The sequence below is a fragment of the Habropoda laboriosa genome, unplaced genomic scaffold, assembly GCF_001263275.1.
Source record: "Habropoda laboriosa isolate 0110345459 unplaced genomic scaffold, ASM126327v1 scaffold339, whole genome shotgun sequence".
Taxonomy (NCBI): Eukaryota; Metazoa; Arthropoda; class Insecta; order Hymenoptera; family Apidae; genus Habropoda; species Habropoda laboriosa.
This window is the reverse complement of record NW_017100496.1, coordinates 92,682-107,509: the sequence shown is the minus strand read 5'-3', so window position 1 is coordinate 107,509 and position 14,828 is coordinate 92,682. Positions and strand designations below refer to the sequence as shown.

Genomic DNA, 14,828 nt, shown 5'->3' with positions numbered 1-14,828 from the left:
TTATAGTTTATATAGTAATACTTTATCAACTGATTAGGTAGATTTACTATTCTTTTTACTATAGGTATACTTTACTTTCCTTTTTTTATTATGTATGTACTTACTATTTTAAGAAATTTTGTTGCATGGTATTTTTCAATATTTTTCCATAATATTGTATGATATAATGGACTATCGTTTTTTACGAAACCATACGACATATGGAGAAACAGTTACATTCAAAGATATGTGGTTCTTAATATCCTACATTGTGGTGGTAGAGAATTTTCGAGAAACAATTATTTTCAAAAAACTAAGAGTGGCGGAGGTAAAATTTCGAAAATTTTGACCACTACAACATCAAAAACCATACAACTTTGAATTTACCTTCTTTTCTATCGTAAATATTCACAATAACATGGACACTCACAATTTGTTTGAGGGGTTGTTTTCATCCCTAGGTCCGTTTTATTGCCGAAACAAAAATGGTTTCGTTATTAGCGTTAACTGAACTACACTTGTAAAAAATTACCGATTTTTTGGGGCATTTTCGACTTATCGAATTTCCCTTGTCAGTGTATCGACATTTTTCTATTATTAAATATTTTAATGTAGCTTTTTAACTTCCAATTAACTCTCCGTTGGCAACCTGGGTCACTGATGACCCAAGTCAAATTTCACTCTTGTATATCTTGTATAAATTGTATAATGTAGTAGAGACTTTGATAATTATCCCACAATTTTTCCGTATTTCTTTAAGCCTAGAACATTAAGAAAATTAGACCTACGGAGTATCAGAAAATATGTTTGCCTGTAGAGGGTTGAAATTCTTCAATAACTCATACATACTTTTCCCGTGGTAAGGAACACGTTAATTATCTAGAACCATTTCAAATTGATAGAATTATTAAATAAAATCCTCCTTCTCTCCTACTATACACAAACTGCGCCTGGAAGCCTCAAGCCTCGAATTTTATTTTGGTGATGGCGGATAGAAGGAGACGATAATTGGGATCGACGGAAGGGACGCCATTATAATGGGGTCAGGATCCTCCTATAGAGTGGCCTCCGGCAGAAAAAAGGAAATAAATGAATCCTCTATTCGCGGGGGCACGAAGCGGATTACCAACTAAGAGGCTTACATAAGAATAAACCGAAGGGCTTCGCGCTGCTCGGCCACTTTGCTATCATATTTCATATTAACCGCTGATTAAAATCGATTTTCCCGCGGTGACACGCGAGACAGATCGTTCCGCCGCGCTTCGTGTATGATTCACGATAGATCGATACTTAAAGAGGCGGAAGATAATCTATTCTTGACTCACGAGCAAAATGGCGAAACCCTGTAATCTCTATTAATACAATTTTTCTTGCAATTTCTTATCCGTACGAATTTTATATTTTAGCGTTATTCCCGGTGGAAATGGGGAAATATTTTTTTCGAGGAAGTACACAGCGTGTCCATGAAAGATTGTATCTTTTTCGAAAATTTATTCTCGGCTCTACAATGTGGCAGGAAGTTGCTTTCTGTTAGAAAACTGAAGATAATCTCTCCAAGTTTTTAAGTATATCTTACAAAGTATGAATATGTGCACTCTTCGTGAAAAAAAAATAAAAAATAAAAATTGCGTTGAACTGTGATAACAGACGTCGTTTTTGTGTATTTTACCACACAAAACACCGTTTCTTGTTTAGTCGGCGCCATTTTGCAAAAACAGTGAAACTTTAGCAGTTGAGTTGCAAACAGAATTAAATAGAAATAGGTATAGTTGGTGGAAGAAATATAGCGAGGTCGTAAATTAAAATATTATATAAATATGGATCGAATGCAGTATTTTTCGTTCTTCGATTATGACTGAATCAAAGCTAAGACACACTTCATGCGACTCTCACTGAGGTTTCGGGTCCTTATCTTGTTAAGTTTCTGTTAATTCGCTTGTCGGTATACTTGAACGTGGAAAATTTGACGCCTGACCAATTTTACGATCTCATAATATTTCTTCCATCAACTATACATTCTTTTATGGACACGTTGTATCACGGAGTTAGACCACTCCTTATGTTTGAAAAAATCGAATTTTTTTTTTGCTTAAATTGACAGTCCATACTTTTAAAAATATAATCCAAATAGTTTTAATGAAAAATTTCGATGGAACCGATATTCGACGGAGTCCAATGCAGTATATTCTCTACAAGTGTCAGTCCGCAAGGAAGCTAAACCTGACACTTGTAGAGTCAGGGACTACGTTTTTCAGCCTCGCGCCCGCCTTTGTAGTTTGCCGAACGTAGGCAAGGACAGCGGATAAAAGATAAGCATGAAACGTGAGTCGAGGCAGCTAAGCGATTTAAATATCAACTTTTTTAATTTTACGTCTTTTTATCCCGAAATTTTTATTAACATATTGATGAGATTTTTCTGATGAAAATGACATAAAACGCGACATAATTTGAACAACATTTACTTATTAACACGTTCACTGTCATGTCAGATATTGTTAAAGTATTTGAAGTGCCCGCGTGTGGAGATCCACCGAGCGTCAACTGTTTTTCCCCGAGAACACGCGTGCTGGTGCCGTTCCGGGTTTCGTCCACTCGTGTACGGGCGTAGCGTTACGCCACGTGTAAAATATATTGTGTTGTGTTTTTATATCTCTCCTTGATTTCTTTCTGTTCCACCACCTCACATAATTAACAACCAACAGATATTTCACTGTATTGAGATAAAACAGACGCCCTGTATTACATTACATAGAGTCGGCCTACCGTTTGACTGCCAGTTGGAGAATTGGCCTGCCGTTTGACTGACACTTGTAGAATCGGCCCTATATTTTTTTTTTTTTTTTACGACCAACATGTTAAAAAAAATTCCAGATGAAAAAAAGTAAAATTAAAGAAATTATATTTTTCTATTATGATTTGTCGAGCCGTGTAATCTCGTAAAGGAAACCGACTGGTGTAGCGTTACACGCTTGACTGACTGCGAGCGAGATAACATGAGCGCAGCAATGACGCAGACCTAGGCGTAGGACCATCTATGCTGTCACTTGTAGAATCCAAACTTACTGACACTTGTAGAGAATTTACTGTATTTGCATTTGACTTTGTAATAGAGCGTTTACAGCAAAACTTCATATAACACTTTTTTTTTAATTTTCACTTGTAAATTATGCCACTGCAGTTTGTCAAGAAAAGTAGGAAACACCCTATATAACAAATTATAAACAAACACATGTTAATATTACGGATGTTGGGTGACTATAGCTCTCTTTAGTAACGAAAGGGTTAAACTTGGAAGCCTCGATTAATAATTCAAGCAATTCAGGCTGTTTACAATTTCATTTTGTAACAAAAGTTTTACCATTTTACTGTATCAGGCTAATATACTATAATCCTCTATTCTTAATTCACTTGTTCGTATTCAAAATTTTAAAGAGTTCGATATTACATAAACCATTTTATTCTTTGTCTTCCGATTGAAAAGAGGAAAATGATTTTTATTCGAGTATTTATTTCTACTGCGAAAAATCACGTACAAAATTCAATTTTAAAATTCTCCAAATTATAAGCCACATAAAGCTGTATTTCAAGCTTTTCCAATATCAGTACGAATAGTTTATAAAATTTATACGTTGATTTAAGAAAAAAACTACGAATTCATTATTGAATAATCGTAAACAAAGATTAAAACGAGCTGAAGCGTGGAAGGGGTGGAGGAGGAGGCGTTCAATTACGTCGCAGCATCGCTCGAAAATCTCTATTTCCGCGTTCACCATCGGCCCATGGTGGTCGCTGGCGGCGGGATCAATAAACGCAGGTGCCGGGTATGGCAACTGCAACAACGAGCGCGATCCGAGTGCAATGGCCATCGATTAACAATTAACACACGGTTTCTCGGCTATAACACCACACCAGTCAAGCTTTTCTTAGCTTGTACATACACTTACTCTTTAGAAAAAAAAAAAATATCTCGGACAAAAGCAATATCTTCAACAAGTTCTTACTATGTTAATTGCCAGGATGTTACTGAATATTGTAGTACAATGGACAATACTATTTTTTTTCTTTTTTTTTTTTGGAAAAAGTTTTTAATCAATCTTTACAAGGGAACATTCTGAAGTGATGAAACTTTGGTGTATGGTAGTACTAAAAAAAATATTTGACTAGCATTTTTCTTTGTGTCGAAGTGGCAAAAATCGCCCTTAAAGATGAGGGTGATACATGTATTTGGTTAAAATTATTTATTATTTTTTATTTTTCAAATTTGTTGTTGAAAAATAGAAAATTCGTCCATTTACATTATTCCTTTATTTTGAATAGTTTTGGAGATGTTAGGCTAAATATATTTACTACCTCCAACTTTGAGGGCAATTTTCAATAAATATTATCAAAAAATACGTCATGAATATTTTTTTGTGAAATACTATATACCGAAATTTCATTTAAATCGGCGATTATCACTTCGGGACATTCTTAACGTGAAGCTAATTAGAAATGACTAAATAACATAATGTAGTGGAAATTACTATTTCTGGAAAGAAGTTTTTAATCAGTCTTATGTTAACATAAATTACAGGATGCTTAAAAAATATGTTAACAGGTGTATGGAGAATCTGTACATATGTATTTAAAGAAAAAAAAACCAAAAAGAATGAGTTTTACCATCAAATTGACGGTATATTATCTTTTTCTTTCTTGCAAACAAAAAAAATTCTAAGGATATGTTGAAAACGATGGTGAAGAAGTGGAGACTTTTTGAGGACAAAATACATTTGTTCTGTTTATCTGAAAAAGTTACTTCCATACAAGGGTTCACATTTTTTCTAAACACCCTGTAGGAACAATTATATTTCAGAAGTGAAATAGTGTTTCATACACGGTTGACCTCTTTAAAACGAAGTAGCAGTAAGTATGAATAAATTAATCTGCTTGTAAGCTTAAATTTATTAACCTCACTCATCTTTTAAAATACTCTTCACAAAATAACATTATTATCTACCTCAAATTTTTAACTATTTCAAATATACAAAAGTACTTCCATCTACATCAAGTACACAAAACAGTATCTCCATTTTTTACACCTCTGAAGTCTCCTTTTCCAGCTAAAAACATTTTACCAACGCTACTGACAATCTTTAAGTAATTACGAATAACATGTTCTAGTTTAAAAAATACACTAAAAACACTACCAAAGAAGAAAAAAAAAAAGAATTAAGAATCGTACACTTCTACCATTCACAATAACTTCTCAATAAATCATGCAGATAAATAGAAAAAAATATAAACAATTCCATCTTTCTGTCGTTCAATTACCATTTAAATCGTCGTTCGGTGGATTTGGCCGCGTTTTCATGCGAAACGTTACCTTTTGACGCCGATCTCCGCGTAACGGCCCCTAGCGGCCCGAGTGGCCACGCTCCTTCCGCTTCCGGGGTTCGTGTACAGCGTCAGTATGTCGCTGTTAATGTTGTTGAGAATCGGCGGCAGCATTATTACGATCCTTTTTCCCGTCGAAACTTCCCGTTGCTCCACGCACAGCAACGCATCTCACATACACAGGATGTCCTTTCTCTTTTTCTTTTCTTTTTTTATACACACACTCCTTTGATCCTTTCGAATCTCTGGGGAGAATGATACAGTCGTGGATGCGCTTTTAGGCCGTCTTCTCGACGAGGAGTGACCTTCGTGCTCAGTGGAAAGTTCTTGGTCATTTTGGAAGCTCCAAATTATACTTTTTTCTTTAGTTTTTGGAAGCTCCAAATTATACTTTTTTCTTTAGTTTTTGGAAGGGGACATTTTGCTTTTGGTCTCGAAGAAATTCAAATTGAATTGTGTTAATACTTGGAAGTATAGAAAGTGAAATTGAATTGTTTTAATGTTCAGAAGCTTGGGAATTCAAATTGAATTGTTTCTATATTTGGATGCTTGGAAATAAAAATTGAATTACTTTAACATTTGCAAGCTCAGAGATTGAAATCAATTGTTTTAATATTTGAAAGCTTAGAAATTCAAATTGAATTATTTCAATGCTTGGAAGCATAGAAAGTGAAATTGAATTGTTTCTATATTTGGATGCTTGGAAATTCAAATTGAATTATTTCAATATTTGGAAGCATAGAAAGTGAAATTTAATTGTTTCAATATTTGGAAGTTTAGAAATAAAAATTGAATTACTTTAATACTTGCAAGCTCAGATATTGAAATTGAATTATTTCAATACTTAGAAGCACAGAAAGTGAAATTCAATTGTATTAACGTTCAGAAGCTTGGGAATTCAAATTGAATTGTTTCTATATTTGGATGCTTGGAAATAAAAATTGAATTACTTTAACATTTGCAAGCTCAGAGATTGAAATCAATTGTTTTAATATTTGAAAGCTTAGAAATTCAAATTGAATTATTTCAATGCTTGGAAGCATAGAAAGTGAAATTGAATTGTTTCTATATTTGGAAGCTTGGAAATTCAAATTGAATTATTTCAATATTTGGAAGCATAGAAAGTGAAATTTAATTGTTTCAATATTTGGAAGTTTAGAAATAAAAATTGAATTACTTTAATACTTGCAAGCTCAGATATTGAAATTGAATTATTTCAATACTTAGAAACACAAAAAGTGAAATTCAATTGTATTAACGTTCAGAAGCTTAGGAATCCGAATTGAATTGTTTCAATATTTGGATGCTTGGAAATAAAAATTGAATAACATTAACATTTGCAAGCTCAGAGATTGAAATCAAAATTAAAATTGAATCGTTCGAAAGTTCCACTCGTAGAACATTGCTAATTAAATTACAAGATTACACAGAAATTTGATAACTGAATTACTTAGAAGTTCAATTTCTATCTTCAATTCTGCGTGTTTCTTTCGAGACCACTAATTTCTAAGCAACTCTCAAATTCAACAATTTTACTAATACTTTGGGTTAAAGTTTCGTCAAAAAATTGGTGGAAGTGAACCACTATGCTATTCTATGTTCTACTTTCTAAGCTACTTCTAGTGCACTTCGGCTCAACTCTATGTCTACTACTACTGCAATTAAGAGTTTCGGTGTACTAGACGAAGCTGAAATAAATAATCTCGTACGATAATAAATAGGAAAACGTGTGGTGGCTAAACGGTGATCAAGAACAGGTGACACACGATGAAAATGACGTGATTCATTGGTCGACTATAAACTACACGATTCATTGACGATGAAAGTTCAATAAAACGTGTTTCATACAAGCATCGATACACCAATCCGCGTGGCAACTTTTGGCTGCAATAAAACGGTAAATCGTTCCTCGTACTAATACAAGGCACCAGAGAATTATCGCCGCGTCATAAACGATTTAACGGCGCGATAATTTATTGGCAAGCGTTTCACCGGAATACCGTGGAAAAAATTGCCCGTGAAATATCGTGACAATTAATTGGACGAAATGAAACATCCTCGAGAAAAGTCTCCCCTATTGTATTGTAACTAGGGAAGTAACTAGGGGGGAAAATAACGGGGAAGAAAATTCGTTCGGATGGATAAAATTGTTTTTCGAGTGTTAGAACATTTTTTTTTTTTCAAACTGCCAAATAAAAGTGATGGATTTTCCGTCAAATTTTATTCATCGGGGGAAATAATAGGAATTATCGCGATAAGTAGGTTCAACATACTCGTCGTTAAATTAAAGAAGGGGAAGTGCAGTGGAAAGTTTGGCAGATGTTAGGGTCGAGTTTCTTCAAATAATCCACGTTAAGCTCCGCTGGTTAGGGTACACACAAAGGACATGTGATCGTTTTCGAAATAATTCGAATGTTCCCATTTTCGCAATTTTTTTCTATAATATTCGGTTTGGAAAATTGGTGTTTTTTAAGTCTTCTTCTAACATTTTTATATCACCGTTTATATTATAACAAGTAAATAATTCCAGTTCGAAATTTGTATATTTCTGCTCCTATGGTTGTTTAAATAGTTCATAACTATCTGAACTTTCAAGAAAATAATCGAACAAGTGTTTCGAAGAGCTAAAAAGTTGGTTAAAAATTATAACACTTCAAAAGAAAAAGAAATAAATAAATAGAACTTCACCAATTCTTTCTTCAGTATCATACACAATTTCTATTCCAGCAAAATTCTAGCCAAAAATTAAAAAAGGGACTCGTAAACGTACACTCATAAAACTTGTAAATTTCTATTTATGAGATCGTCATAAAAATAAGATACCAATTAAAGCTATCGATTGAAATAAATGCGTGGTATCATCATTACGCGAAAAGCGTTGCAAATTTAAACGATCTAACGAGACTATCGTACTGTGTGTAAAAAATAAGAAAACTTTGTCTTCTTCTATTTTTCTCATAAATCTACCACTTGCGAAAGAAACGTTGGAAATTAATAGCCTGGACATCCTGTATATTTCTACTGATACACATTAGGGTGCTGCAAACGAAATGTCGCTTTTCCAACAGCTGCAATTGGCGGGTCGATACCATATATTAAATGTTTGCACGCAGCAGTCGAGAAGAAGGAATTTGCTGCAGTACACGTGCGATGAACAGTAAAAAAAATTCACGATACAATCGTTCCAGCATTATTATCTGACGTGACGAATAATAGGAATATTCGCGTAATTTTTTTATGCAAGTTTAAACTTGGAAAAACTGTGACAAAAACTGCCAAATTTGAAGAACGTTATGTGTGTAAATATTAAGGCACTTCATCAATGTTGGTGTGCAAAATTCAAGATGGGTGACTTTTCATTGGAAAATGGAAGCAGATGGTAACGTTTTAAGAAAAATTCACCGCAAAAGCAGCATTCGAAGAATTTTTTCACTCGGAGACTAACGATTTTCATAAATTATCGAATAAAGAAAAAGTTATAGAATCATTATTTTCCCGAAGAAACACAATGTATCGAAAGTTTCGTTTGAAAAAACGAGGTTTCACATGCATCAACCTAATATGCTACTAACTTCGTCGAACAAATCTAATTCAAACCATATACAGTAAATTCTCTACAAGTGTCAGTCAGTTTGGATTCTACAAGTGTCAGTATAGATGGTCCTTGTCTGGCGTGACAGTGAACGTGTTAATAAGTGTAAATGTTGTTCAAATTATGTCGTGTTTGATGTCATTTTCATCAGAAAAACCTCATCAGTATGTTAAGAAAAATTTCGGGATAAAAAAACGTAAAATTAAAAAAGTTGATATTTAAATCGCTTGGTTGCCTCGACTCACGTTTCATCCTTATCTTTTATTCGCTGTCCTTGTCTACGTTCGGCAAACTACAAAGGCGGGCGCGAGGCTCGAAAAAGTAGTCCCTGACTCTACAAGTGTCAGGTTTAGGTTCCTTGCGGACTGACACTTGTGGAGAATTTACTGTAATACAGGTGTGTCCAGCTACACTACCTTTGGAAGCCACATTTCAGGAAGGAATATTTGAAAGAGCCATTTATTTATCTTTACTTTTGGACATTGATCAGTTTACTAATAACTTTGTAACAAGAAATGAAATAAAATAATTACTTTTGGACATTGATCGGCTTTAGTTTACCATATTTCATACAAGAGCCGCACCACTCGCCTTAGAGAGCCGCGCTATGGCCACTCCTGATATAATACTATCTGCACGAGTATAATAGGTGTTCCAAGTGTACGTATGTGAAATTCAACTTCAACGAACAATTCTCAGAAAGCCCAATTAGATAAGCATGTTTAAATTCGAAGGAGGTGTCCATCAGACCCTATCTCTTGAAAAGGAGACCTTCGTGGTCTCCAAATATAATAAGAATCTAGAACTCTATGATCAAGAAAGTTCTGAGAACGGACAGACATAAAAGGAACCCTGGACCACGCGTGTGTTATTACGATACCGAGCTGGAAAGAACCGTCGGGAAGGGAAGAAAAAAAAAAAAGGGGCAGAAGGAGAGCACACGCGATTTGAGAAACGCCTTCGATATTGGACCAACGAAAAATGGCCTGATATGATGAGAAGAGAAAGAAAAAAACCGTCGTCTATTGGGAGGTTATCGATCGATGCGTTATTCGCCGTCAGATTTCAGTCTCGCTATCAGAGGGACTTTTTTCTACATTTCTCGCAGACTTTTCTTCATTGTCGGAGGACTCGAAGAGCATACGATGCGACGCGGGATTTGCGTTCTGTAATAAATGGACAGACAACGTGAGGGTGTATGCAAGGTGTCTCAGAATGGATGATAAATATAGCCGGGCGGGAGATAATTCTGTTAGGTTGTTGTTGATGAAATGATCGAGGTGTCGATGAAACTTTCCTACGTTTGTAGTTTTAGCAAACATAATACTGTAAGGAATTTTCTATTTCTTTCGAGAGCATTCGGGAAATTTCTCGAACCGCGGAAGATATATAACCGTTTGAGTCCCAGGGGTCATTGAAAATACACTATCGAAAAATGCCGAACAGCGCAATAGCGCTTGTCTTAATTGATTGCGAAACGAGCTAAGCGGCGCGATAGCGCTTTTCTTATTTTGCGTCGACAAATGCCGGTCAGCGCGATGCGATGTACATGCGTCAGAAAAGTTGAGCGCGCAATTTCGACAGACTGTGAATGCACACCGTCAGTTGTCCATAGCGTTTAAACGTACTGGGTCTTTTCGACACAAAATCTAAACAGCGCGATCGCGCTGCTTGGGACTCAAACGGATAAACATATTCACTTTTGTTTTGTTTGGAATAACCGAGAATTCTCCCGAGACATCTATGTACATAATGTATAAATAAGAGGCGAGCGACAGAAGCGAGTCAGTCTGTCTGTGCAAATCGTGCAATAGCCTGTGTCTGTAAACTGTCTGCTTTTCATCGTTACTGTAAATAATAAAATTCGTTGTAGAGTTTCTTTCTAAAAAAAACATCCAAAGAAGCAACAGGCACACTGCAACGATTTGATAGACGCTTCACCTCTGTAAATGAATGATAAAATAAGATAATAAAATACGTTGTAGATTTTCTTTATTAAAAAAGTTTTCCGTGTTCCTTACAATATATTTAATATTATATTCATATTGCATCTTTTTTATGATAAACTGAAAGTCGAAAGTTCGAATTTATGCGAAGTATCGGAGCAGGAAATTAGCCGATTGTGGATTGATGTTAGCACTTCTGTGGTTTTAGTAAAAATGATATTTATTAATGAAGAAATTTCAAACCCCTTTGGTATTCGAGTGTTGGAGTATTTTGAGAGAATTAATTGTTGAATTATCTGGCGACGTAGTCAAAACTAAATTTTATTGCTTCAACAAGCTTCAACAGATCCAACACATTTCTGCCCACGGATTATTATACAAGTGAATTTAGTTTATAAATCAAAATCTGAGTTATTAGGTGCAATAAATTCTCCAAGTAAATTTTTAATTGTTGCCTCATTGTTGATTTTTTTTTTGTTAAAAACAGATCTGAATGCGTAAAACGACGTTGTATTATCCGTTCACGAGATGTTCCTACCCCAAAATGCTGTATAATATTTCCTCTTGCCCCTGCTGTATTCCGATTTAAATTCGTAAAAGAAAATTCTGGAGTTATTTTAATTGAGGTGAAGACCAACTAGAAGGCGACCCTAAACTGATTTTTCTAAGGATAGAATATCGATCAAATATTGATTTTTCCTTACCAGCGAAGCGGTAGGTTCATGTTTTTCCTGTCTAAAAGAACGAGCCCGGAAAAAGCACGTGTAGAAGTATATGTATAATTTTCTTTTTAATAAATAATTGTTTAAGTTTGAAGTATTGTATCCCTTTCGCCGCCTGATCCATAAAAATCACTCGAATTTGATTAGAATCAATTTTCTACTTTTGTTAAGTTGTTGCAATCAGCAACTGTAGTTTTGCTAAAAATGATATTTATTAATCAGACATGAACCATTGGTTTCAATACGCCTTGGCCATCGCAAAACAAGGTTATTTCAGCTTTTGTTCTTTGTCTTATAACGAGTCAGACTGGTGGAACAGATACTATTCGAAATGTGACATAAACAGTAAATAGCTAAGAAGGCTTAGGTGCACAAATAGTCAGGTAAAAAAATCGTAAGTTAAGAGGTTAAAAGAAAACTCTTCATTTCTAAGGCAATGAGGTCTTTGGAAACATTTTTTTACTTCAGTTCCACTACTAAATTTTTACTATGAAAAGTGGTGGTCAATGCCATTTAATAGTGAAATAATTGACGAATCATCGATCGTGTTGCTTTGGGTTAACTTTAACGTTTAAATTGATGTACAGTAAGTGTTATTTGGTAGCAAATCTGCGAAGAAAATTCTGGAAACTTTACGTGAAACCGGCCATTTTATACTCAATAACCTAATGCACGCAAAGATAAGTTGGAAATGTAGAATAAAATATGTTCATAAGAGGCTTAGTTTTCGAGAAAATTCGGTTCAAAGATTCGGTATGAACTGTCGCTTCCGCTAATACTTTTATGTTGATAAACAGTGTTAATGTCACAGCTTGATAAGAAAACAGTCTTACACGGAAGGTTCTGTAGATCTTCTGCTGACAGAATCGTACAGGTCTTTGCATAATTAAAGTGTGAAAATATATTATTAGTCCGCGACTCTGCAATTTAAAGAGCAAGGATTTGTATGCATCAACAAGGATGTCACTTTCAACAAGTCGTTCAGTAATGTGAATTTAAATGAAGGAAGTCGTCAATAAATGAATTATCAATACTTATCACGACATTGACATCGTTTATTAATACAAACGTCAAGCCGAGAAATAATTAACCCCTTGACTCATCATTTTTTTTTTTACTGGCTACACATGTAAACCTAAGCTATTTATTGCTCGAATATTCTGCGAAGTAAGAAAAGTCTTTACAATTTCATAACACTCAGTCTTATAAATTAAAATTTAGAATTAAATTTAATCACTGCTACTGACATAACTATTTCTGTTACAACTTCACCAAAATCTATGGTTGCTCAAATATTTCCCATTTTTGCAATTTTTTTCATAATATTCAGTTTACAAAACTACTGGTGGATTTTAGTCTTCTAACATTTTCACATCACCATTCATATTATAAAAATTAAAAGTTAATAATTTCAGTTCTAAGTTTTTATATTTCTGCTCCTATGGTTGTTTACATATTTTCTATGTACCTGAACTTTCAAGAAAATAATCGAATAAAAGATTGCTATGTGCAGTCAACAAATTGGTTAAAAATTGTAATACTTTAAAAGAAAGAAAGAAATCTAACTTCTTCAATTATAACAAAAATTAATTAATATGACTCTAAACGACTTGAATTTTCTTGAAAATTGAGCTTCTTATAAACAAATTTCATTCTATATTTTCGATTTATCTTTGCATGTGAAATCGTCAGTTCGGAGTCACCCTGTATATTGGACGATTCTTGAAGAAAAAAGGACGCTGAAATGGGGGACGAGGGTTCGTCATAATGGCGTGCAGCTTGAGCGCTGACGCCATGCTGAATGTACTGCTCGAAATAAGTGGAGGACCTCGTAGCGTCCCTGGAGAATGAATTGAATTAGCGATGAGGAGGACTAAACAACTTCCGTCGTTTCTTTTTTTTTCTTCTTTTTGGGCGGAACGGGGCTCCTTGGAGATTCCTAATTCTCGCGTAATTTTGCATTACTTCCTATTCCCTGGTAGAAATTCAATTTTCAAAAGCGTGATTCAACGTTCCAGCTAAATAGACACGTTGAGTTCGTTATTTCGAAGTATTCTTCGTTTCAATTTTACGATGATAAAAGTATCGATTGCAAAGCACACTAAACACCTCTTTACGTGAAGGTTAGTTGTCTTTTGTTGGAAATTACTTGGAAACATTCTAATATTGTTTTCTAAAAATTTGCAAACACAGCGCAATGCTAGTTCTGTATTTGAATTTGATTCAAAAAGTGGCGCAATTTTCGTCAGAATCTATCTAAATTTCACAAGAGGGAAAATTCGATCGTCAGCTTTCCTTCAATTTGATTAAAATATGGTGCAATTTTCTCCTCAATCTAAATTTCTCAAGAGGGGAAATTCGATCGTCAGCTTTCCTTCAATTTGATTAAAAATATCGTGCAACTTTCGTCTCGATCTATCTAAATTTCACAAGAGAGAAACTTCGATGGTCGGGCTTTCCTATCAAAAGCACTCCCAGGCATTTCCCATCAACTTAACAAGAACAGATAGTGTCAATTTTGGATCAATCATCGGCAGTAACACGATCGTGTGATAAATAACAATGGTCAACCTGGGGTGGAAGCGTTTCAGCCTTTTAACAGCTGCGGTTTAGGCCGAATCGGGAACAACGTGTCACGTTCGTGGCTTAATTGCGATCGATCACTGAATTACTCGATTGGCTACGCCCGTTCCACCGTTAATATTAAATACAACACGTTCGTTGGATCACGAGAGATTCAACTGGAGAGCGGAAATGAACGCGGAATATGCGGATACAGGGGTGGAAAGCCTGTGTACCTGTAAACTGTCGACAAACACTAAATACTAAACGGTACAAAGGGTACTTTGAATAGGAGTAATATAACGGTTCGCTTCGAAGTTAATCTTCGAGACGAAGTCTGCCATTGCGGAGAATGTTTGGAGAAGTTCGAATTTCTGCTTTAGATTTGTAGACATTTTGCGTTATTCAATTATTATTAAAAATTTCTGCAGTGTTATTTCTAGTTACATCGATATTTAATAGTATGTATATAGGGTGTTTTATTTACCTTGAACATTTCTAATATTAGTGCTACTTTCGACCATACAAAAAAAAAATGTAAAAATGTAGATAAACAGATATTTCCAGATATTCATATTTCTTAAACAACTCCTACACTCTATTCTTTGAACAACAATTTTATTTACAGTCAGATTGAAATTTTTCGAAACAACA

The 14,828-nt window shown here is 34.7% G+C and overlaps 1 protein-coding gene across 1 annotated transcript in view; it reads right to left on the bottom strand.

The window, feature by feature from the left end:
* The window catches only part of LOC108576095 (protein sprint), a 108,908-nt gene extending 103,442 nt beyond the window's left edge, over nucleotides 1–5,466 (bottom strand). The window contains exon 1 of the mRNA XM_017939016.1: nucleotides 5,342–5,466. Coding sequence (XP_017794505.1) covers nucleotides 5,342–5,466 — 125 coding nt within the window. The remainder of the gene's footprint in view (nucleotides 1–5,341) is intronic.
* Between the last annotated feature and the right edge of the window lie 9,362 nt (nucleotides 5,467–14,828).